This window comes from Phyllopteryx taeniolatus, chromosome 18 (genome assembly GCF_024500385.1).
Source record: "Phyllopteryx taeniolatus isolate TA_2022b chromosome 18, UOR_Ptae_1.2, whole genome shotgun sequence".
Classification (NCBI taxonomy): domain Eukaryota; kingdom Metazoa; phylum Chordata; class Actinopteri; order Syngnathiformes; family Syngnathidae; genus Phyllopteryx; species Phyllopteryx taeniolatus.
The window spans coordinates 879,124-906,180 of NC_084519.1; the positions used below are offsets into that span (position 1 = coordinate 879,124).

At 44.4% G+C, this 27,057-nt stretch overlaps 1 protein-coding gene across 1 annotated transcript; it reads right to left on the reverse strand.

Annotated features, from left to right (window-relative positions):
• Positions 1 to 1,274: 1,274 nt before the first annotated feature.
• On the reverse strand, positions 1,275 to 26,528 carry frk (fyn-related Src family tyrosine kinase). The gene is made up of 8 exons (XM_061754838.1): positions 25,997 to 26,528; positions 19,769 to 19,890; positions 12,295 to 12,458; positions 11,961 to 12,129; positions 9,790 to 9,948; positions 4,702 to 4,883; positions 4,367 to 4,526; positions 1,275 to 4,243 (listed from the first exon to the last, which is right to left on the reverse strand). Exons 1-8 carry the CDS (start codon positions 26,374 to 26,376, stop codon positions 4,035 to 4,037), a joined length of 1,545 nt encoding a protein of 514 aa, XP_061610822.1. The 5' UTR covers positions 26,377 to 26,528; the 3' UTR covers positions 1,275 to 4,034.
• Between the last annotated feature and the right edge of the window lie 529 nt (positions 26,529 to 27,057).

Here is a 27,057-nt window from a genome sequence, read left to right on the forward strand (position 1 = left end):
ATGACGGCGGGATGGCTCCCCCTAACGTTTATTTCTCGTCCCCGCCCTCACAGAGCATTTCGACATGCCGAACCACGAGAGGGAGCCTCGGCTGGATGAGTGCATGCAAACCCACACTGTAAACGAACAATCAAGCAGCACCTGAAAAATTACCTTTCACAAGTTTGAACAACGGCACGGTGGACACATCTGCCTCACAGTTCTGGGGGCAGGGGTTCAAATCCCGGCCCCGCCTGTGTGGAGTTTGCATGTTCTTCCCGTGCCTGCGTGGCACTCCGGTTTCCTCCCACACCCCCAGAAAAACAATGAGTAGCGGAGGCTAGACTCAGGGGAAAAAAAAAAGGGAGTCTTCGTGGTTTCATGCCGAGGAAGAGTACCACAGATTCATTAAGTCTTTGTAAATGGAGAGAAAGCCTATGGCGGTGTACCCAGAGAGGAACTGTGTAACTGCATGAGGAAGTCTGGAATGGCAAATAAGCAGAGGTGGGGAGAGTAGCTAAATATTCGACTCAAGTAAGAGTACTGCTACTTTAGAATAATAGGACTCAAGTAAAAAGTAAAAAGTGGCCCTCCAATTATTGACTTGAGTAAGAAAGTACTCAGTGAAAAACCTTCTCAAGTAGCGATAACTCATGAGTAAGTTCTGATTAAAATGAGAACATCAGCAAATCCACACACACCTGCCACTATTTCAATTTTAAACTGCCCCAAAACCAAAACCACATGCTTTGGGCCCTACAGAAACATTGTTTGCTTTATTCACTTAAATGACTTCATGAAGAAACTGTTTGCTGACCACACTTGAAAGTCTGTGTGCTTGCAGAGACAGAGAGAGAGAGAGAAACCCCTGCAACTTACCGCAAGGTGTTTTCTCAAGTTAGAAGTGGGTTGAAATATCCAAATTTGACAAAATGACAAAGCACTCATCCGTTGTTTGTTTTTCCCTCCTAAAACAAGCCACTTTGATTGGCCCATGAAGGGTTTGTGTGCAGTCATGTGACTGCCTTGTGCCATCTGATTGGTGAATTGGAGTCAAATGACACAAGTGATCACATTGGATTGGCTGCAAGGGCGCCCTATGCGGAAGTCGACGATTGTAACGGAGCAAAAGTATCGATTCTTCTTCACATAAATGCTCAAGTAAAAATGAAAAGTATGATTAATTCATACTACTCTCACAAGTACAATTTATCTAAAATGTTACTTGAGTAAATGTCAAAGCGTAAATGTAGCACGTTACTATCCACCTCAACAAATCAATAATTTCTAAATAATTGTTTGATTCACATATTTTATTCAACATAAAATACAGTAAGGTTATCGGTACACACTGTATAATTCATTCAACGTGATAAACTTTTGTTAAAACATACAAAATCACCACATCTATACAGGCCACTGAGCTAATTTGTTAAGATGACATGCTTAGGTGTACTGTGAATCATATCACACCAATGAAACATTTCAAGTGATTCTGAACAATTAGGCTCAAAAGTAAAGCAAATGAGTGACACCCGCTGATCATCAATAATACATAAATACAATTGCTTTCAATTTATGTGGAAAAAAAAAAAAAAAAAAGAGCACAGACGAACTACAGACGAGTTACTGTACATGGCTTCAAGACTTTAGATTACTTTAATACCTACTAATGCAATCAGCTGAGGTAAGGTGTTGTTGTAATGATGATTCGCTTATCGTCATATCCCGTTCAAAGTACAGAATGTAGCAAGCGGAAAGAATGTGGACCAGGAAGAACTGGTTCGTCAAGATATGCAAGGCAAAGCGAATCAAATGTATTTATACAGCGCATTGCATACACAAGGTAACTCAATGTGCTTTACATGATTACAAGCATTTAAAAACAGCGTATAAACATTTAAAACAAAGAGGGGAAAAAAAATACAAATACAATTAAAACAGCATACAGTGCAAGGAATATTTCGAAGTGGAAATGCTTCAAAAAGCATGGGGGGGGGGGAAAAAAAAAAAAAAAAAAAAAAAAAGAGTTTTTCACCTGGACTTCAAAACATGCACACTTGGGGCTGACGTCACTTCTGTTAGCAACTTCTTCCATTTGTGTGCAGCATAATAGCCAAATGCTGCTTCACCAAGTTCGCTTTGGACTCTGCGCTCCACTATTTGACCTGAGTCTGTCGATCTCCGAGCCCTACTGGGTTTATATGCCATTAGCATTTCATTCATGTATTCAGGACCTGAACCGTTTAGTGATTTATAGACCCGTAGCAGAACTTTCAAATCTATTCTAAAGCTGACTGGAAGCCAGTGTAAAGACTTGAGAATTGGAGTAATATGCTCTGACCTCTTTGTTCCGGTCAGAACCCGAGCCACAGCATTCTGAATGAGCTGTGGCTGTTTAATGCTCTTTTTAGGGAGTCCAGTCAGAAGACCATTACAATAGTCAAGTCTACTTGAGATAAAAGCATGGATGACCTTCTCCTGGTCTGCTTGACACATGCAAGCCTTCACTCTGGATATGTTCTTCATGTGGTAAAAGGCAGTTTTAGTAATTGATTTGATATGACTGTTGAAAGTCAGGTCAGAATCTATCAGAACACCAAGGTTTCGGACTTGGTCTTTGGTTTTTAAAGAGAGTGACTTCAGGTATTTATTAACATCAATTTTCTTTTTCTTTCTTGCCAAAAACAATTATCTCCGTTTTGTTGTGGTTTAATTGAAGACAATTTTGTCTCATCCAGATATTTATCTGTTTTAGACAGTGACACAACACCTCTATTGAACTGTAGTCATCGAGAGAGACTGCTAGATATAACGGTTTAATCTGCATAGCTATGATAGTCAAGATGGAAGTTCTGAAGAATTTGACCCAAGGGTAGCATATACAGGCTGAACAGGAGGGGTCTAAGAACTGACCCTTGAAGGACCCCATAGGTTATTGCCATTCGATGAGATGGAGCACTTCCAATGGTTACAAAATAACGCCTTTCCTCCAGGTAGGACCTGAACCATTTAAGGACTGTTCCATTTAGTCCTACCCACGTTTTCCAACCTGTTCAGCAGTATATTATGATCTATCGTATCAAAAGCCGCACTGAGGTCCAACAGGACCAGAATTGACACCTTTCCTGAGTCAGTATTCAACCTTATATCATTTAGCACTTTGATAAGAGCAGATTCGGTACTGTGATGAGTTTGGAACCCTGATTGAAATTTGTCAAAAAGTCTATTTAAGTTCAAGAAATTTCCGAGTTGATTAAAAATAACTTTCTCAACAATCTTGGCTATGAAAGGGAGATTGGAGATGGGTCTATAGCTTGCCAACATGGACGCGTCCAGCGCTCTATTTTTTAGCAGAGGCTTACTGGCAGCTAACTTTAAGAGCTTTAGCAAACTCGCCTGACTGAAGTGAGCAATTGATTATTTGCTGCAAATCAGCTAGCACAGACTTTGAAAAATTCAGATGGTACTCAGTCAAGACAGCTCGTTGATGGTTTCAGCTGCTGAACCGGTTTCTCTACAGTTTTTTGGTCAATTGTATCCAATTCTTACATGGTAAGACCGATTTTTTTCCTGGGTGGCTTCAGATGCTGCATCATTTTATCATTTTGCTGATTTGTACCAATATTTAACCTGATGGATGACATTTTTTCACTAAAATAAGCAAATGTATTGCATTTATCTGCTGTTAGGAGTTCTGGAGCTATCTGATTCGGGGGGGGGGGGGGGGGGGGGGTTGTGAGTTTGTCAACCACAGCAAACACAGTGGGAGTATTGTTGAAGTTCTTACTGATGATTTCAGAAAAGTGTTGCTGACTAACGCTTGGTTAAAATTACAAAGACTTTGTCTGTAGAGGTCATAGTTCAGCTGGCATAACCAGGACTACCTGGCAGCTTCCTTAAAGGGTGCCACAGTATTCAATTACATCCAAAAGTCAATCAGCGTCTGAATTTAACTGTGGAATTTCAAAATACATCCCGAATGCATGTATGGATGCAAGTGTTTTTTTTTTTTTTTTAATTCATGATAGAGTTGCATTCACATGCTCAGTGTGCTAATAGTGGCCAGCGTTGTCATAGGAAGTAGCGTTCAGGTCAAAGAAGTCCTCCAAGTTCCACTGCAAAGTCTCAAATGTGGGCCGGTCGTTTTCGTTCTCATTCCAACAGTTCATCATTATGCCATACATGATTTTGGGGCAGTTGGGGGGACATTGCATTCTGTAGCCCTGGGGAACTTGTTGGACAACTTGGTAGTTTGTCAGGTCTTGTACAAAAACAAGGAAAAACAAAAAGTCAGCGCTAACCAGAGAAAAATTTAATGTATGGAAGTAAGTACAATTGCTTGGGTGTGATTTATTGATTTATTTTTAAAAAAACCTGATCTTACCTGGATAAGGCATTTTACCAAATGTCATGATCTCATACAACAGAATACCGAATGACCAGACATCCGATTTTATCGTGAAAATGTTGTTGTGAATGGCCTCCGGAGCAGTCCATTTCACTGGGAATTTGGTACCTTCTCTTGCCTCGTACACGTTGTCAGTCTGGACACAAAACAGATTTTTATTCAAAACTCAAACAACACAAATCACACAATCAAAATACTTCCACATCACCGAAGAGAACACACAGAGTAAGGATTTATATTTTGCACATTTTACACAAAAGGAAACTTTAGACTGAAAATCTTCATACAGCGTATACGAACGTGAGACATACCTGAAAGACCCTGGCGAGACCAAAATCTGCCACCTTACAGATGTTGTTCTCCCCTACCAGCACATTCCTGGCAGCAAGATCTCTGTGAATGTAGTTCTGCACCTCCAGAAAAGCCATACCAGATGCCACCTGAGCAGCCATCTCAATCTGGTCAGAGAGCTGCAGTTTGGTACCTTTGTCCTCTGCAATTATTTACACAAAATAAGTCAGTCAATGTGTGGAACTGTGGAGGGTTTGTACCCACCTATATCTATTTGTATACATTTTAGAATGAATGCAACGACTAAGTGGCAGAACACATCTCTTTGCCTTTGTCAACAACAATTAGTGCAATTGCTTGATGTACAGCTTCGGCTGTTCAACAGTCCGGGGTCTCCGTTGTTGTGTTTTACGCTTCATAATGCGCCACACATTTTCAATGGAAGACAGGTCTAGACTGCAGGCAGGCCAGTCTAGTACCCGTACTCTTTTACTACGAAGCCACACTGTTGTAACACATGCAGAATGTGGTTTGGCATCATCTTGCTGAAATAAGCATGGGCGTCCATGAAAAAGACGTCGCTTGGATGGCAGCACACGTTTCTCCAAAACCTGTATGTCCCGTTCAGCATTAATGGTGCCTTCACAGATCCATAACAGTCCGGATGGTTCTTTTCCTTTCTGGCCCGCAGGACACGACGTCACCAATTTCCAAAAACAATTTGAAATGTGGACCCGTCGGACCACAGAACACTTTTCCACCTTGCATCAGTCCATCTTAGATGAGCTCGGGCCCAGAGAAGCCGGCGCCGTTTCTGTTGTGTTGTTGATAAATGGCTTTTGCTCTGCCTAGTAGCGTTTCAAGTTGCACTTACGGATGTAGCGCCGAACTGTATTTACTGACATGGGTTTTCTGAAGTGTTCCTGAGCCCATGTGGTGACATTGTCGGTTTTTGATGCAGTGCCGCCTGAAGGATCGAAGGTCACGGGCATTCAATGTTGGTTTTCGGCCTTGCCACTTACATGCAGTGATTTCTCGAGGTTCTCAGAATCTTTTGATGATTTTATGGACCGTAGATGTTGAAATCCCTAAATTCCTTGCAATTGTACGTTGAGGAACATTGTCCTTAAACTGTTCAACTATTGTCTCACGCACTTGTTCACAAAGAGGTGAACCTCGACCCATCTTTGCTTGTGAATGACTGAGCAATTCAGGGAAGCTCCTTTTCTACAGAATCATGGCACCCAGCTGTGGCCAATTAGCCTGTTTACCTGTGGGATATTTTAAACACATGTTTGATGAGCATTCCTCAACTTTCTTCGTCTTTTTTGCCACCTGTCCCAGCTTTTTTGGAACATGTTGCAGCCATAAAATTAAAAGTTAATGATTATTTGCTAAAAACAATAAAGTTAATCAGTTTGAACATTAAATATCTTGTCTTTGTAGTGTCTTCAATGAAATATAGGTTGAACATGATCTGCAAATCATTGTATTCTGTTTTTATTTATGTTTAACACAACGTCCCAACTTCATTGGAATTGGGGTTGTACGCATATCCATCCATCCATCCATCCATTTTCTGCCGCTTATCCAAGGTCGGGTCACGGGGGCAGTAGCTTTAGCAGGGACTCCTAGAGACTTCCCTCTCCTCAGCCACTTCATCCAGCTCTTCTGGGGGGGATCCCGAGGCATTCCCAGGCCAGCTGAAGGATGTAGTCTCTCCAGCGTGTCCTAGGTCGTCCCCGGGGTCTCCTCCCGGTGGTACGTGCCGGAACACCTCACCGGGGAGGCGTCCGGGAGGCATCCGAATCAGATGCCCCAGCCACCTCGTCTGGCTCCTCTCGATGTGGAGGAGCAGCGGCTCTACTCTGAGATCCTCCCGGATGACCGAGCTTCTCACCCTATCTCTAAGGGAGAGCCCGGACACCCTGCGGAGGAAACTCATTTCGGCCGCTTGTATCCGGGATCTTGTTCTTTCGGTCGCGAACCACAGCTCGTGACCACGGGTGAGGGTAGGAACGTAGATGGACCGGTAAATCAAGAGCTTCACCTTTTGGCTTAGCTCCTTCTCTACCACAACGGATCGATACAAAGTCTGAATCACTGCAGACGCTGCACCGATCCGCCTGTCGATCTCCCGTTCCATTCTTCCCTCACTCGTGAACAAGACCCCAAGATACTTGAACTCCTCCACTTGGGGCAGGATCTCATCCCCGACCCGGAGAGGGCACACCACCCTTTTCCGACTGAGGACCATGGTTTAAGATTTGGAGGTGCTGATTCTCATCCCAGCCGCTTCACACTCGGCTGCGAACTGCTCCAGTGAGAGATGGAGATCACGGCTTGATGAAGCCAACAGAACCACATCATCTGCAAAAAGCAGAGATGCAATACTGAGGCCACCAAAGCTGACCCCCTCTACGCCACGGCTGCGCCTTGAAATTCTTTCCATAAAAGTTATGAACAGAATTGGTGACGAAGGGCAGCCTTGGCGGAGTCCAACCCTCACCGCAAACGAGCCATACTTACTGCCGGATATGCGGACCAAACTCTGACTCCGGTCGTACAGGGACCAAACAGCCCGTATCAGGGGGTTCGGTACCCCATACTCCCGAAGCACCCCCCACAAGACTCCCCGAGGGACGCGGCCGAACGCCTTCTCCAAGTCCACAAAACACATGTAGACTGGTTGGGCAAACTCCCATGCAACCTCGAGCACCCTGCCGAGGGTGTAGAGCTGGTCTAATGTTCCACGGCCAGGACAAAAACCATACTGCTCCTCCTGAATCTGAGATTCGACTTCCCGACGGAGCCTCCTCTCCAGCATCCCAGAATAGACCTTACTAGGGAGGATGAGGAGTGTGATCCCCCTGTAGTTAAAAAGGGGGACCACCACCCCAGTCTGCCAATCCAGAGGCACTGTCCCCGATGTCCACGCGATGTTGTAGAGGTGTGTCAACCAGGACAGACCCACAACATCCAGAGCCTTTAGGAAAACCGGGCGAATTTCATCCACCCCTGGGGCCTTGCCACTGAGGAGCTTTTTAACCACCTCGCTGACCTCAGCCCCAGAGATAGGAGAGCCCGCCTCAGACAACCCAGACTCTGCTTCCTCATGGGAAGACGTGTCGGTGGAATTGAGGAGGTCTTTGAAGTATTCTTCCCACCGACTCACAACGTCCCGAGTTACCCCGACAGCAGCACCCCGTCCCCACTATACACAGTGTTGATGGAGTGCGAAGCAGTGCATACCCTTCCTGAGACGCCGGATGGTGGACCAGAATTTCCTCGAAGCCGTCCGGAAGTCTTTCTCCATGGCCTCACCGAACTCCTCCCATACCCGAGTTTTTGCTTTAGCGACCACCAAGGCTGCATTCTGCTTGGCTAGCCGGTACCCATCAGTGGCCTCAGGAGTCCCACAGGCCAAAAAGGCCCGATAGGACTCCTTCAGTTTGACGGAATCCCTCACCATTGGTGTCCACCAAGGGGTTCGGGGATTGGCGCCACGACAGGCACCGACCACCTTACGGCCGCAGCTCCAGTCGGCCGCCTCAGCAATGGAGGCGCAGAACATGGTCCACTCAGACTCTATGTCCCCCGCCTTCCCCGGAACATGAGCAAAGTTCTGTCGGAGGTGGGTGTTGAAACTCCTTCTGACAGGGGATTCTGCCAGACGTTCCCAGTAGATCCTCACAATACGTTTGGGCCTGCCACGTCGGACCAGCATCTTCCCCCACCATCGGAGTCAACTCACCACCAGGTGGTGATCAGTTGACAGCCCCTCTCTTCACCAGAGTGTTCAAGACATGCGGCCGCAAGTCCGATGACACGACCACAAAGTCGATCATCGAACTGCGACCTATGGTGTCCTGTTGCCAACATGGTGTCCGTTATGGACAATCCGTGATGAAGACAGATGTCCAATAACAGAACCGCTGGGGTTCTGATCGGGGGGGGCGTTCCTCCCAATCACCCCCTTCCAGGTCTCACTGTCATTGAGAATTGAAGTACCCCAGCAGAACGAGGGAGTCCCCAGCAGGAGCGCTCTCCAGCACCACCTCCAAGGACTCAAAAAAGGGTGGGTACTTTGAACTGCTGTTTGCTGCATAGGCACACATAACAGTCAGGACCCGTCCCCCCACCCAAAGGCAGAGGGAGGCTACCCTCTCATCCACCGGGGTGAACCCCAACGTAGAGGCGCCGAGCCGGGGGGGCAGTGAGTATACCCAAACCTGCTTGGCGCCTCTCACCGTGGACAACTCCAGAGTGGAGAGAGTCCAACCCCTCTCAAGAGGACTGGTGCCAGAGCCCAAGCTGTGTGTGGAGGCGAGCCCGAACTTGACCTCACACACCAGCTCGGGCTCCTTCCCTGCCAGGGAGGTAACATTCCACGTCCCTAGAGCAAGCTTCTGTAGCCGGGGATCGGCTCGCCAAGGTCCGTGCCTTCGGCCACCGCCCAGCTCGCACTGCATCCGACCCCTATGGCCCCTCCGACAGGTGGTGAGCCCATGGGAAGGGTGACCCATGTTACCCTTTTTGGCTGTGCCCGGCCGGGCCCCATGGCTGCAGGCCCGGCCACCAGGCGCTAAACAAAATGGTTTTCGTTAGTTGGTTTTAGTTATATCAGTTGAATTCTGTGAGTAGGAAAAAACCCCCACCGATTTTAATCAAAGCTACTTCTGATGTCTTCACATCGCATAAGACTCACAAACATGAGGGTTTTTGATCATAATAAGGCAACCATTTTACATACAGTATGGGCAGACTTTTATACATTTTTTTTTTTTTACATAAAGCAGAGTAGAACTGTTCCAATGTTTCATAGACATCCATATACTGCAATGGATTTTTTGTGCTCTGCCAGTTGAATTATATAGGTACTGTAGTAAAACTCCATCAGCATTCTACTATACGTGTTCTCTAAAGGATAAAACATCAACAGCTTACTGAAAGTAGTATGAAATTAATTCCCAAGTTGTATGGGCGTATAGGTTTTCAAATGTCTAGAGTCTAGAGTACTCGAACTTCAATCACTGTAACAATTAATGTATATAATGAAATAAGAATGAATCAAATATAAAATAAAAAATATAAAAAGAAGCATGTACTTTGGAGGTATTCGAGCAAACTCCCGTTCTTCATCAGTTCTGTGATAATGTAGATGGGCTCTTCCATGGTGCAGACGGCATAAAGTTGGATTAGCTTGGGATGCCTCAGTCTCTTCATGATTTGAGCCTCTCTCAAAAAGTCTTCAGTGTCCATGGTACCTTGTGATAGATAAGCCAAAAGAGTTAATATACTGTATATTAATTATTATTTAAGTATCAAGTGGTAAAGTAAAAAGTACCAGTCAGTGGACAAAATAAAAGATTCAGTTATTTGTCAACATAGCTTATACGAGGGCAAAAGTCGGGCATCAGTGTACAACTTTTAGGTTCCAACTTTGGGGAGGGGTCATCTGTTCCAGCATGACATGCGCCAGCGCAGAAAGAAAGGCAAGCTTGGATGCCACACACAGCCTTAAACTTTTGTGAAAAAAAATGCACAAAATGGGTTAATGTTACTTAATGTTGGTTTGCCGTTCAGCGGTTGTGTCATATTTGAATGATAATTATTATGTAAGACATGCACATATTTTGTCCTTAAAATAGCATTTCTGTCATACATCTGGCGCCTCACTTCTCGAAAAGTGTGTAGGATTCTTACGAAGTGTACGTACACACAAAAACTGAAAATGGTGTACGACCAAAATCCTATCAGATCGTGCTTACGCACACAGGCACACCTGTAAGGAATTTGCCTTGACAAAGTAGATGCCAATAAAAGTCATTCCACCCGGCCATCGCCATACAGCAATTTCATTTGGTTTCACATCCATTTGCATCGATTGATCAATGAATGTACTTTATTTATCTCCAAGGTCAATTTAAAGGCTTGAGTATCATTATTAAAAACCAAAAAAATGCAGCCTTCCCGGGGCACAAGCCAGTGCAAACTGTAGGCCAGTCCTATGCCTGGACAAATGCAGAGGGTTGCATCAGGAAGGGCATCCAGCTTAAAAGTTTGCCAAACAAATATGAGCGTTCATCCAAAGAGTTTTATCCCGGATTGGTTGTAGCTGGGGTTAATTACATCCGACACCGGCGGAAATTCAGCTAATGTGGGCCGAAGACGAAGGAGAGGTGGTAAGCAGGTTCTTGGAGAGACAGAGTAAAGCACAGAGCCAAGAACTGAATGTGGGGACTTTGAATGTTGGGACTATGACCGGTAAAGCGAGGGAGTTGATTGACATGATGATTAGGAGAAAGGTAGACGTGTCCAGGAGAGCAGGTGGAAAGGCAGTAAGGCTAGATAGAAGCTTAGGGGCAGGGTTCCAATTATTTTACCATGGTGTAGATGGGAAGAGAAATGGAGTAGGGGTTAGTTTAAAGGACGAGTTAATTAAGAATGTCTTGGAAGTGAAAAGAGTGTCAGATCGAATGATGAGGCTCAAACTTCTAATTGAGGGTGTTATGTTTAATCTAATTAGTGGTTATGCCCCGCAGGTAGGATGTGAACTAGAGGTGAAAGAGGGAGCTTGACAAAGTAGTTGGCGGAAATAAAATGTTGAGGCTCTCTCTAGGAGTGACCAGGTTGGATAAAATTAGAAATGAGCTCATCAGAGGGACAGCCAAGGTTCGATCTTTTGGGGACAAAGTTAGAGAGAGCAGACTTCGATGGTTTGGACACATCCTGAGGAGAGATTGTGAGTAAATTGGTGGAAGGATGAGGATGGCGCTGCCAGGCAAGAGAGCTAGAGGAGGACTTTAAGTCAAGGTTGAATAATCAGGGTGAGGGCAGACATGAGTGCTTTTGGCGTGAGAGAGGAGGATGCAGGAGATAGGTTTACATAGAAAAGGATGAAACGCTATGGCGACCCCTAACGGGACAAGCCGAAACGAAAAAGAAGAAGAGTATCATTATTTAAAAAAAAAAAAAAAAAAGAACAACAACAAAAAAGTCATACACAAAGTCCAAAATCTAATCAATAATTAACATTTGATATTGAAACTGGATGTGTGAGAGGCATGGCTTCTACTGTATTTGCCACTTCATGCGGCGCTACCTTTCCTCGTCTCCAAAACGTGCGTACCCGGATGGGTTAAAGTTTCAGTACGTGTGTACGCTTTTCCCCCCCCCCGTCTACCCCTCCCCCACCCACCCATACCTGCTCTAAGTGATTGCATAAAAACTTTCCCCTGTCCACAAAGAAGGAGCTTTTTAACATTATTTGCATTACCAGGTTTGAGTGTCTTCACTGCAACGGCTGTGGTGTCATTCCATAGGCCCTCATAAACTTCTCCAAACTGACCTGCTCCCAGTTTATGGAGGAGCTTGATGGAATTGCAGTCAATCTCCCATTGGTCCACAGTGTTATAGGAGAGGCCAGGAGTCTGTGGAGCCTCAATCTACACAAACACAAACAGTAATTTGGTTCTTTTTTTTTTTAATGCAGGGTTAAATATTAGAGGTTGTGATTTCTCATTCACTATATATCATTTAAAAAAATAGTCTTTTTGGAATAACAAAACATGTGCAAATGTACCTAAAACATGGTCCAACCTAAAACGTACCTTTTTGCATGGTTCTCCTAGACACACACAGAGGCCATCTGCTTGTGTTGAGTAGTGATGCACTAACTTCTTCAGTGTTTCAAATGGTTTGCTCCTTGAGATATAGAAGAGACCATGGTCTGTTTTTTTTAGCTTATAATGCTTCACCTTTCCATTGTCCAACACTGAAAGACAAAACATCATATAATCATCATCATACATCTTCCATATACCCAACAGGTATGGGGTCTTCATGGTCCATAGTCCACAAAAAAGTGGATTTGATGCATGTTTTACTCAAGAAAATGAAACTGCCAGCCAATTTATCACGGAATACAGATACAGTAATCTTCTGCTACATTGAGGTTCTTGCTTCATGGTCCTGCTATATTGCAGATTTTTAGTACAGTTGTTCATCTTTAATCTTTTACACTGTTTGTACAATTAATGTTCTATCCATTGCTCTTGCTCTCTATCAATATATGTGTTTAGGCCTGCACATTTTTTTTTTTTTTTTTTTAGAAAAACATTTTCCCTCTCCCCAAAAGTTTCAAGATAAATGACAGTAATGATGTTTTTTTTATGCCACTGACAATGATGATAGAGCATAATAAAGACTTGTACACGTATTACAAATTATGCCCTGGTAAACATGAGCACAACTGTGTAATGTTGACACAACCGTTAACTCTCAAACAATTTGACATAGTTTAATTTATTAAGTCTTAAATGAATGGTTATGTTTGTTCAAAAACGTTGTTTTGGTTCATAATGGTTCATATAAGTTTGGGTGACTGTTCAATGTGGACGCGATGTTTCCCTCCCGGCAATTACTATTATTTTTATTATTATTATTATTTTTTTTTTACAATTTTGTGTACACAACCGCACACGGGGCAGAATTTTTGCTCGCGGCATAACAACATCCTCTATCGGCCATTTTATTTTGGTGACAAAAGTCTTTCGGACTGAAACCGAAAATACAATTTTTGTCCATTTTTGTCCGAAACATTTAAGGGGCCGAAATTTCGGTGCAAGCGTAAATAAATTTATCTAAGCTCACAATTGTTACTCCTTATTGTCTAAAAAAAAAAAAAAAAAAAAAAAAAAAAAAAAAAAAAAAAAAACATATCCAGACTTTTGAATATAGGTGACATTTATGCCCCAGGCTTGCTTGTGAACCAACAAAGTACTGGGAAAACATATCAGGGTCCGAAATATTCCCTAAATTTTGTGTAGCATTCATAGGTACGGTAGCCGTGGTGGTGGGCCTTGGGGAGGGGGGGGGGGGGGATCGGGATAATAAAATAGCGTGCACCAAGCATTCACCGGCGGTAGTACCAAGACCTGGAATTAGCAGGTACTGCTGTCACAAAGAAAACAAGAGTAATGCACTCTGCCGCCATGGCTTGTGTGCAAGCTCACCATGAGAAAGGCAAACAAGCGTGGCTGGTTCTCACCAAGCTATACGTCGATGCCAACGTCATGCCCTGGCAATTCTACACAAGTACTACTTCTGATCTGTTGTCATTATTAATTGTCAAAAGCGCATTGCATTTTGCTTCATTCTTTCCATTTTGCTGAGGCAAACAAAAGAACGGAATCACGCATGCCGCCAGCATGAATTCTCAATCCTCTCTTTCTGTCTGCTTGTTTCCACACACACTAAACACACAAATCGCACAAAACTCTCCTTGTGCACTACAAACAACTACCACACACCATATTATCCCCTTATCACTAATGTTTGTTTTCTATGTTCTATCTTTGTTTTCTCCCCTTCTATGTACCCTGCCTTTGCTGTACTTAAATAGATCATCTTTATCACCCTCTAAATAACATTTGTCAACACAATACAAAAAAAATTCCCGAAAAGTAAAATTACTATACACGCACCCTTACATGTCACACTTGTGTGTCATAAAATGTCAATGGCATTTGATCGCAGGAAAAGAGAATTCAGATTATGGATTATAGAACTCAAATGAAAGCAGACCTCCTGTTACAAGAAGCGCACCTTATGGAGTCAGAAGAAAGATGACTGACTAATTTCACTCAGGCTATCTCGGCCTTTCATAACAGTAGCTCAAAACTAGTTCATAAAAGACTACTCTTTACAATAAATAGCACAGTAAGCAGATCCGGAAGGCTGACACATAATTGTATAGGCTAGAATATTTAACAAACTATACACAATTGTCAATGTATACGCTCCTAATAAAGATGATCCAGCCTTTTTTCACGTTCTTTTCAAACTCGCATAACTTGTCAGCCAATTCTACAATTATCCTGGGAGGCGACTTTAACCTTCTACTAAATACCCTTATAGATCGCTCAAATCGGAAAAATAGCAATCAGCCACAATGTGCCAATATATTCGAGCTATATATGGACAACTTTGGACTTGTTGACATATGGAGGTTGAAAAACCACACAAAAAGAGAAGACATATTTTCCTCGTCGGTTCACCGCTCTTTCTCAAGAATTGATTTTTTTCCCTCTCAAATACTTCAGCAGGTCAAAGAATTACCTCCAAAATACATCCAATCATCATCAGTGAGCACGCACCAATTTCTAAAACCTAAAAATGGAGTCAAATCTGGAACCCCCACCAACATGGCGCCTTAACACGTGCCTATTCAAGAACTCTGACTTTGATACTTTCGTGAGGAAAGAATGGGACGATTTTTTTTTTTAAATTCAACGACTCCCCAACCATATCCCCATCTCTGGTGTGGAAAACCGTAATGAGAGGTCGAATCATATCATATACTCTTCGTACAAGAAAAAACAAGAACTAAGATTAGAAAACTAAATGGAGGAAAAAAATTAAACATCTCACAGAAGAATATGCAATTCATCCGACATACGCTTAGAAACCAACATCAAAAGACAAAACATCAATTCGACGTCATAAAAAAAAAAACTAACAGATTTTCTACATTAAGATACACTAACTTTGAGTACAATAATAAATCAGGCAAATTTCTTGCGAACCAACTTCAGCGCATGAAAGAAAAATCATTAATTACAGCAATTCAAGATTCAAACGGCAGCTGTACACAGTCAGCGCTAGAAATAAATGAAATATTTTAAAATTATAATAGCAGCTTATACGCATCTTTGAACAACCCAGAAATTAAAGACTTGATGCTCCTTTAACCAACACAGCATTTCATAATGCACTAAAAAAAAATATGCAACCGGGACGAGCGCCTGGCCCGGACGGAATCTCCATCAAATTCATTAAACATTTCTGGCCAATACTAGCGCCTCTATTTTTCAGAACAGTCAAGGAGATAAACTATAAAGGTAGAATTAGTAGCCATATGAACACAGCTTCAATTAAATTATTACCAACGCCAGGTAAAGACCCCACTCTCCCGGCTAATTATTAATCACTGATTAATGTAGATATCAAGATTATCTCGAAAGCCCTCGCAGCGAGACTTGAAAAGGTACTCCCGTCGATAATCCACTACGACCAGGTTTCATTAAAGGTAGAAGTTCCACAAATGTCAGCCGTCAGACTGCATGATTTTAGCCCAGTTATTGGCTCTATTTGCTGTTGCCGCCGACTGGACATAAATTGTCGCGAATGGCCGAAATGTTTGCATATAAACATTAGCACCAGCAAACCTAAATAATGTTAGGTTGTCTGTTGCCAACGGTATTAAAAATATGTGAACCTGACCTCAAGCTCTCCTTGAAGAATTGACAGCGCAAACGTCCTCTCCGGGGTGCCCAGTGACGACACCACGTGTATTATATTTTATTTTTATTTTTTTTCTCTCAACATAAGACATTGTTGATGCCATGGAAACGGTTGTAATCCAGTCGTGGTGATCCGTTTTCCTTTGATACGGTTCAACTGGATTCCATATTAACTGGCTCCTGATTCCAGCTGTGGCCTTTGGGGCAACATTAGACCAGTAACCTTGTTCTTCCTGCCAGCAGATTTCTCACACTGGGACATTGAAATTGTCCAACCGTATGTGTTCAAGTTTTCAAAAATCAAGTGAAACACAACGTCTCGTTTACTACTCCTAATTTGCTCCAAGGAATTGTGAACATTGTAAGAAAAATATAAATGAAAAGTAAAATGTAAATTGTGTTACTCTAACCCGTGATGTGACCAAGTAAAGCAAGTGATCGGTGCGACCGCTTCACCCAATAACCCGCGACCCGCCACATGCACGGTGTGCAATAAGTATTAGTGATTAATCAGTGGCAGGGTGGCACAAGTTAATCTTGTGTTGTGTGTCACACGCCCGTTTTAAATGGCTCCCATGTAAGCATCTTAACATAGCGGTGATTGTGTTGGTTTCAACTAATTAAAGTTCATTACTGACACTCCCACGGACTTACACTGCACCCAAATCACGTGTCAGATGTCTGGTGCGTAAAGTTGCTTCAAACACGTTTATGCGTATTTTTACATCTATGCATACCTCTACACATCATCGCTGAGCTTTTCCAGTTAAAGATTGTTTTCAAATTTTTAATAGCCATATTAATAAAATGATAATAATAAGAGCTGTATTCTGTCCATGCTTCAGCCAGAACCATGACGTCCTCATCTACATCAACACTGGAGCACTTTAAATCCCTTCTCAATTAGCACTTCGTTGGCTCTGCTTTTAGCAGTTTGTCAATCTTTTGTTTTAATTATTTTATTTAAATTGTCCAGTCCCCTCCTTGAGCCGTCACCTTATCGTGGTGGAGGGGTTTGTGTGTCCCAATGATCCTAGGAGCTAAGTTGTCTGGGGCTTTATGTCCCTGGCAGTGTCACCCATGACAAACAGGTCTTAGGTGAGGGACCAGACAAAGCACAGCTCAAAGGCCCCTTATGATGATGACAAACGATGGACTTGGTTTTCCCTTGCCCGGACGCGGGTCACCGGGGCCCCCCCTCTGGAGCCAGTCCTGGAGGTGGGGCTCGAAGGCAAGCGCCTGGTGGCTGGGCCTGCACTCGTGGGGTCCAGCCGGGCACAGCCCGAAAGGGTAACGTGGGTCCCCCTTCCCATGGGCTCACCACTTGTGGGAGGGGCCATAGGGGTCGGGTGCTGTGCGAGCTGGGCGGTGAACGAAGGCAGGGACCTTGGCGAGCCGATCCCCAGCTACAGAAGCAGGCTCGAGGGACGTGGAATGTCACCTCTCTGGCAGGAAGGAGCCCGAGCTGGTGTGTGAGGTCGAGACGTTCAGACTAGATATAGTCGGACTCGCGTCCACACACAGCTTGGGCTCTGTTACCAGTCCTCTCGAGAGGGGTTGGACTCTCTTCCACTCTGGAGTTGCCCACGCTGAGAGCCGCCGAGCAGGTGTGGGTGTACTTATTGCCCCCCGGCTCGGCACCTGTAAGTTGGGGTTCACCCTGGTAGATGAGAGGGTAGCCTCCCTCCGCCTTCGGGTGGGGGGACAGGTCCTGGCTGTTGTTTGTGCCTATGCACCAAACAGCAGTTCAGAGTACCCACCCTTTTTGGGGTCCTTGGACGGGGTGCTGGAGAGCGCTCCTGCTGGGGACTCCATCTTTCTGCTGGGGGACAATGCTCATGTGGGCAATGACAGTGAGACCTGGAAGGGCGGGATTGGGAGGAACGGCCCCCCCGATCAGAAGCCAAGCGGTATTCTGTTATTAGACTTCTCTGCTCATTACGGATTGTCCATAACGAACACCATGTTCAAGCATAAGGGTGTTCACACATGCACTTGGCAACAGGACACCATAGGTCGCAGTTCGATGATCGACTTTGTGGTCGTGTCATCGGACTTGCGGCCGCATGTTTTGGACACTCTGGTGAAGAGAGGGGTGCAGCGGTCAACTGATCACCACCTTTTGGTGAGTTGGCTCCGATGGGGGAAGATGCCGGTCCGACGTGGCAAGCCCAAACGTTTTGTGAGGGTCTGCTGGGAACGTCTGGCAGAATCCCCTGTCAGAAGGAGTTTCAACTCCTACCTCCGACAGAAATTTGCTCATGTTCCGGAGGAAGCGGGGGACATCGAGTCCGAGTGGGCCATGTTCCGCGCCTCCATTGCTGAGGCGGCCGACCGGAGCTGTGCCCGTAAGGTGGTCAGTGCCTGTCGTGGCGGCAATTCCCGCACCCGTTGGTGGACACTAACGTTGAGGGATGCCGTCAAGCTGAAGGAGTCCTATCGGGCCTTTTTGGCCTGTGGGACTCCCGAGGCAGCTGATGTGTACCGGCTGGCCAAGCGGAGTGCAGCTTTGTTGGTCGCTGAAGCAAAAACTCGGGTGTGGGCGGAGTGCGGTGAGGCCATGGAGAAAGTCTTCCGGACGGCTTCGAGGAAATTCTGGTCCACCATCCGGCATCTCAGCAGAGGCAAGCAGTGCAGCACCAACACTCTGTATAGTGGGGATGGGGCGCTGCTGACCTCGACTCGGGACATTGTGAGTCGGTGGGGAGAATACTTCTACAACTACTTGTTGTGGGTCTGTCCTGGTTGACACACCTTCTGTTGGCTTCATCAAGGCGTGATCTTCAACTCTCACTAGAGCAGTTCGTAGCCGAGTGTGAAGCGGCTGGGATGAGAATCAGCACCTCCAAAGCTGAGACCATGGTCAGTCGGAAAAGGGTGGCGTGCCCTCTCCGGGTCGGGGATGAGCTCCTGTCCCAAGTGGAGGAGTTCAAGTATCTTGGGGTCTTGTTCACGAGTGAGGGAAGAATGGAACGGGAGATCGACAGGCGGATCGGTGCAGCGACAGCAGTGATGTGGACTTTGTATCGGTCTGTTGTGGTAAAGCTCTCCATCTACGTTCCTACCCTCACCTATGGTCACGAGCTGTGGGTCGTGACCGAAAGAACAAGCTCCCGGATACAAGCGGCCGAAATGAGTTTTCTCCGAAGGGTTTCCGGGCTCTCCCTTAGAGATAGGGGGAGAAGCTCGGTCATCCGGGAGGATCTCAGAGTAGAGTCGCTGCTCCTCCACATCGAGAGGAGCCAGATGAGGTGGCTGGGGCATCTGATTCGGATGCCTCCCGGACGCCTCCCTAGTGAGATGTTCCGGGCATTTCCCACCGGGAGGAATCCCCGGGGACGACCCAGGACACGCTGGAGAGACTACATCCTTCGGCTGGCCTGGGAACGCCTCGGGATCCCCCCCCCAGAAGAGCTGGATGAAGTGGCTGGGGAGAGGGAAGTCTGGGCGTCCCTGCTAAAGCTACTGCCCCCGTGACCCGACCTCGGATATGCGGTAGAAAATGGATGGATGGAAGTTGTCCAGTTTTAGCTTGCTTTGTTGTTGTGTTTTTCTAATTCTTATTTGGTCAGTCTATTTGAATCCATTTATCAACAAATATATATATTTTATATGTATTTGTTTTATTTCTCTCTCTCTCTATATATATATATATATATATATTTATTTTCCTTTTATTGTAAAGCACATCTTACAGCAGCAGAAATTGTAGATAAATGTGGAATAGGTATTACATGATTTGGGGAGGGAAAGAAATGAAACCAATGTAATTGTTTCTTACCTGAGAGGGACAGCTCCCCTTTCTGACTTTCACAGTTTCTGATTAGGAAGGATCCTTGTTGGTTCTTTCCCGTTAAAAGCATCTTCTCTGCATCCAACCTTTTTGTCTCCGGAAAATACCATCTACACGTTGAAGTGTAGATGGCGAACACAGAATAGAAGTTGAGAAGACATGTTTATTCAGGCAAAGCAAATGAACTGCCCCCCAAAACTGTCTTAACACATACGCTTCTAATAGCTGTTCAGTTGTTTTGGTAACAATAACTTTCTGATTTGTATTTTTGTATATTCCTGACAATCATCAATGTTAAATCTCTTTAAATGCTGGTGTTTGAAAATTATTTAAAACCATATTGTATATTTTTCCCCCAATTTATCCTATGCTGCATAACACTGGTTCATTAAATTTGTTAATAAGTCATGACTGTCTCCAGGACGCCTCCCTGGTGAGGCGTTCTGGGCACGTCCCACCGGGAGGAGACCCCAGGGACGCCCCAGGACACGCTGGAGAGACTACGTCTCTCGGCTTGCCTGGGAACGCCTCGGGATCCCTTCGGAAGAGCCGGAGGAAGTGGCTGTGGAGAGGGAAGTCTGGGCTTCCCTGCTGAAGCCACCCGACCTCGGATAAGCGGAAGAAAATGGTTGGAAGCCATGACTGTAGTCCTTGGTCGGCAACAAACGGCCATTTGGACCATATCCCAATTTTTAAAAAAATGTTAAATAAAAAAAAAAAAAAGCGACAAAACCCTTTTGACATCTGAAGGATAACACTGCATACATTGTTTTTTATGCATGGAAAAAAACGCACATTTATCAAAATCAACCGCTGCATAGAAGACATTTTTTTTCGTGATGTAACAAAAAAAATGTTGAACTCTGAAAAATTAGGCTTGATTGAAGCTTACTTTCAAATGAAATCTATTGTTTGAGTCCTCCTCTTATTTACAAAACTTAAATTATCCACCTGCAGCGAACCAAAAACGCAAACCTAAAATGCTGTCCCCTTCAGCGTTCCATCATCATTTTAATCCTGTGTGGACTGTGCAGTCAGCCGTCAACTTATAAAACATATGTCAAATATGTATTTGCAAAATAATAGCCAATTGAAATATGTATTTTACCTGGTTAATACAATTTTTGCTTCCAAACCTCAGAGTACAGCGCTGCATCGGCACATGAGGTTTGTCACCTTCCTTTTCGATTGTACGCTGTCATCTGTGAGGCATGAGCGATGTTTGTTTTCAATAAAGTTCATGTAGCATCAAGCATTCAACGTTCCCCCCCCAGAAACATTTCTTTGATTTATCCAAGGTTTACCCACCGGGCTCAATAAATCTTGACGCCAAGTGGCACACATGAGCTGCTGTGACACACACACAGTATTTTGAGTGACCTAAACAAATACCACCATTATACAGTATTTATACAGTATACTGTATATCTATTAAGTGTCAAAATTAGTAATTAGTAAAATTAGTAGTACTAATTGATCAAATTAATCAGCTATTTTGATAATGTATTCATCATTTAGAACCATTGTTTAACTTAAAAGTTTCCAAATCCTCAGATTTTATCCTCTCATCATTCTCTGATTTCTGCCATCCTTCCCAAAAGCAGACGTTTGCAAACTTCTGGTTTTATTTTTGAAAACAATTACCAAGATGTTCCTTATTTTCTGACATCTTACGAACTAAATCATTAACTAAATCACTTTATGGAAAATAATAGTTACGTTATTTGCAGCCATAGATGTGTATATATACACACATATATATATAAACATATATATATATATACACACACATACATATATATATATATACATATATATATACACATATATATATATAAATACACATGCATATATACGCAAGTGTCACTTCACATTATTACACAACTTCATTTCTGATCTTACTTGTTCTACTTACTTTGTATGTATTTGTATTTACTTGTGTTGCTCCCAAACAACTGGGGAAATTTTCATGTCAATAGCACCTTTGGAAATATATTTAATGAGAAAAATGGTGACGTGTTCAATACTAATGTCAGCCGCTGTAAATAAAAATATTTGTACTTGATTTATGGCACCCCCTTGAGGGTGTGGTGCCCTATGGGTGGGCCTGCCCAGAATACACTGTATGAGGAGTTGAAGGAAACTATGCGTGTGGAAGTCACCCAACTCAAAAGAGTGGAAGCCAACTTCCATCAACGCCTTCAGAAATGAATCAATGAAAACGGACACCACATGAACGTCATTTCCCACACTTGTGTCAAATACAAATACAAACATTGAAGTCAATAAAATGTTTGCAGCAACCATGTATTATTTTGTGAGTTTTTACAAAAACATCTGTCCTCTCTGTCCCACCCTGTATCATCATCATCATCATCATCATCATCATCTTTTCCTTTCGGCTTGTCCCGTTAGGGGTCGCCACTGTGTGTCATCCTTTTCCATGTCTCTTTGGTCTTCCTCTCGCTCTCTTGCCTGGCAGCTCCATCCTCATCAACCTTCTACCAATATACTCACTCTCCCCTTACTAATCATTGCCACTTCCTGGTCCACCAGACTTCCGCATGCAGTACCACAGTTCCTCTCTGGGGATTCTGACATAGGCTTTCTCTAGATCCACAAAGACACAATGTAGCTCCTTCGTGTAGCTCCTTCTGACCTTCTCTGTACTTTTTCATCAACATCCTCAAGGTAAATAATGCATCTTTGGTACTCTTTCTAGGCATGGAACCATAATGTTGCTCGCAAATACTCCCTTCTGTCTTGAGTCTAGCCTCCACTGCTATTTGCCATAGCTTCATTGTGTGGCTCATCAACTTTATTCCTCTATAATTCCCACAGGTCTGCACATCACCCTTGTTCTTAAAAATGGGCACCAGCACAGTTTTCCTCCATTCCTCAGGCATCTTCTCACGCACTAGAATTCTATTGAACAAGCTGGTCAAAAACTCCACAGCCACCTCTCCGAGGTGCTTCCATACCTCCACAGGAATGTCATCAGGACCGACAGCCTTTCCATTTCTAACTTCCCCCTTACTCATCATTGCCACTTCCTGGTCCACCACACTTGCCTCTGCTACTCTTCCTTCTCTCTCATTTTCCTCATTCATCAACTCCTCAAAGTATTCTTTCCATCTATCTAGCACACTACTGGCACCAGTCCCCATATTTCCATCTCTATCCTTAACCACCCTAACCTACTGCACATCTTTGCAGTCTCTATCCTTCTGCCTGGCCAACCTGTATAGATCCTTTTCCCCTTCTTTAGTGTCTAACCTGGGATACATATCATATGCCACATGTTTGGCCTGTGCCACCTCTACATTTGCCCTCCATCGCATCTCAATGTATTCCTTTCTCCTCTCCTCGGCCCTCTCAGTGTCCCACTTCTTAGCTAACCTCTTTCCCTGTACGATTTCCTGTAATGCGAGGTTCCACCACCTCGTCTCCTTCTCTCCTTTCCTACCAGAAGATACACCAAGTACTCTCCTGTCTGACTCTCTGATCACCTTGGCTGTAGTGGTCCAGTCTTCTGGAAGCTCCTTCCGTCCACCGAGAGCCTGTCTCACCTCTTCCCGAAAAGCCTCACAACACTCTTCTTTTCTCAGCTTCCACCACATGGTTCTCTGCTCTGCCTTTGTCTTCCTAATTTTCCTCCCCACCACCAGTCATCTTACACACCACCATCCTATGCTGTCTAGCCACACACCTTACAGTCGGTAACCTCCTTCTGCACAAGATGTAATCCACCTGCGTGCTTCTACCTCCGCTCTTGTGGGTCACCCTATGTTCCTGCCTCTTCTGGAAAAAGTGTTCACTACAGCCATTTGCATCCTTTTTGCAAAGTCTACCACCATCTGTCCCTCCAAGTTCCTTTCCTGGATGCCGTACTTACCCATCACTTCTTCATCACCGCTATTACCTTCACCAACATGTCCATTACAATCTGCACCAATCACGACTCTCTCTGTCTGGGATGCTCAGAACTTCTTTGTCTTTCACCTTCCAGAATTTCTCTTTCACCTCTAGGTCACATCCCACCTGTGGGGCATAGCCACTAATCACATTCCAAGTAACACCCTCCATTTCAAGTTTCAGCCTCATCACTCGATCTGATACTCTTTTCACCTCCAAGACATTCTTAGCTAACTCTTCCTTTAAAATAACCCCGACTCCATTTCTCTCCCCATCTTCACCATGGTAAAATAATTTAAACCCTGCCCCTAAACTTCGAGCCTTACTGCCTTTCCACCTGGTCTCCTGGACACACACTATATCAATCTTTCCCCTAGTCATCCCGTCAACCAACTCCTGAGATTTTCCTGTCATAGTCCCAACATTCAAAGTCCTCACATTCAGTTCTAGGCTCTGTGCTTTCCCCTTCTCTTTCTGCCTAAGAACCCACTTTCCACCTCTCCTTTGTCTTCAACCCACAGTAGCTGAATTTCTACCGGCGCCCTATAGGTTAACAGAGCCGGCCGGTGGCGGACGTTGTTTACCCGGGGCCACAACCGTTCCGGTATGGAATCCTTTAGACGAACGCTTATATTTGTTTGGCAAAAAGTTTTAAGCCGGAGGCCCTTCCTGACGCAACCCTTTGCATTTATCCGGGCTTGTGCCCCCCGTAGGGCTGCATTCTGTCCCACCCTGTATATGCACCAAAAATATCAATATATAACCAAGATAACCTGTGATGAGTCCATTTTTATTCACTTTCACCAGATTTTTGTATCTTGCACATTGGTCAAGTAAAAACGAGAGGACACGGTAGTATATAGTGCTCTGACAATTCATAACACATTTAATAATGATTAATGTTGTCAAGCGCAGTGTGGTGGAAACTCAAAATAAGAAATGTGTGAGGTGTGTGACGTGTTTTGGGGGGGGGAATTCTTTTTAGTTTCAGTTTAAAAATGTTGCCTTCAATGGCTGGCTCAGAGGTGAAGACACATGACATCAAATTCCTCCATCGACCGAAACTATTTGAACACGTAAACAAAACAGGATAAACCTGTGTACTGTATCATCAAGCAAAACACATCGCTTCCAATATCTTATTGTCTCAAGCTTTATCTCTACTTTTTCAACTGACGTTATAGCCATTGTGTGTGTGTGTGTGTGTGTGTGTTAGGGGGGGTTGGGGGATTTAAACAAACATGGCCTGGAATTAATATGCCAGGTAACACCGTAACAGTACATTCTCTGTTGGGGAGTAAGCAACCTTTTAAACCTCTAAAATAACTAATTATGTCACTTAAATATCCATTAGATGAACGGGGAGACACGTGCAATTAAATACAATTATTATTTACAGTTTTAGTCACATTTGAAAAATCGCCCCAAACGCTCAGACTTTTTTTTCCACATCACTTCCTCCATCTAAAGCCGACGCTTGTGATTGCCATTCTGTTGTAGTCTCCAACATATTTTTCCAAATATGACTTTGAAGCACCACCTTGTGGTGGAATCTATTAATTTGACTGAGATTTTGAAAAGGTTGGACTCATACTTACTTACTTCTACTTTTGAAGACGTCCAACAACATTGACTTTGGAACAGATTCGTCTTTATATTTTCATGGTACATGAACTTAGCTGTGTTGTCATACGAAGCGATATTGTTGAAATTGTGCACATTTATGGTGGTTTTCCACAGGCTGTACACCACGGGTATCAAACTCTTTTTTTGTCACGGGCCGCTTCGCATTTATAACTTCCCTCGCTACGACTGGGAACCCATACAAATGAAAGATTACCACCTATATTTGAATGAATTATTAATTATTTTAATTGCAAATATCTCAACGATATCACACCAGAACACAATGAGCAATTTCTATTGCTTTCGCGGGCCGGATCTGGCCCCCGGGCGACCACTTTGACACCTGTGCTGTACACAAAGTGCAACAAACACTTTTAATGTTTACATGTTGTCGTATTCGGTTCCGAGTTTATTGTCTCGAGAACAAATAGCTGGTTAATTCTAAAACCAAGGTCTATGGTTTTTCTCGGAAACCACCAAGGGTCCTGTTGATGCATTCATTGACATTTAAGAAAACGGATAACAATGTCATCCAATGGAATTAGTTGTATAACTTTGAGAAAGTAGTTCAACTATATTGTGGGCACGGGGTCATACTACGAATGATCAGAAACCAAGCCAACTCGGCGTTGACATGTAGAACAGGACCGGCAGGGCGGCACCACCATGACTCACGGTTCGGCGTCGATACTCGCCACCGGCGCCACGTAATTTGCGGGGATGTAGCCCTGTTTGGACGTCGAATCTCCACTAAGCGCTTTTGCAAACCACCAGTCTCCGGTATCTTTATCCAGCGCTTCCAAAATGTCGCCCGCTTTGAAGCTCAAGTCCTCCTCGGTGCGGGCCGAGTAGTCGTAAAGTGCAACAAAACGATTCTCGAGCTCGTTCGCTGGGCTTCTCGGCTTCGGCTGATTGGTTTGCACGGCGCTTGGGTTTTCAACAACCACGTCAGGTTCTTTTATCTGGTGATCTTTCTCAATGACACTTGGATTGGACGTCTTCAAACAAGTGCGAAAACTCTCCCAACACGCTGAAAACCTGTTTCTGACCTCCATGCTCTCCGTCAATCACAGAAATTCATTTGGAATGACATCTTCCAAAGTCGGGCTCTCTCTCGCGGCCCGCCGCATATTCCGACGTGATGAATCAGGTTTTGGAGCGCAGCATAGTCCACGCTTAATATCTCAAACGAGTGGAACACCTGACGAAGATTGGCGAGCGGGGCGTGCCAGTTCCTCTGACGTGCGGCAATGTGGCGTTCACGTACAAATGTAAATCGGAACATTTTCACTCCCCATTGCTCTGGACGGTTGACCCCAAGTATTTCAAGTCCTCCACCCTTGCTATCTCTTCTCCCTGTAGCCTCACGCTTCCCCCACCACCCCTCTCATTCATGCGCATATATGCATGAATATTACTTCGGCTAATCTTCATTCCTCTGCTCTCCAGTGCATGCCTCCACCTTTCTAACTGTTCCTCCACCGGCTCCCTGCTTTCGCTGCAGATCACAACGTCATCTGCAAACATCACGGTCCACGGGGATTCCGGTCGAACCGCATCTGTCGGCCTATCCATCACCACTGCAAACAGGAAGGGGCTCAGGGCTGATCCCTGATGCAGTCCCACGTCCACCTTAAACTCCTCTGTCACACCGACAGCACACCTCACCGATGTCCTCCTGATGTCCATCATAAATGTCCTGTATTATTCGAACATACTTCTCCGTCACTCCGGAC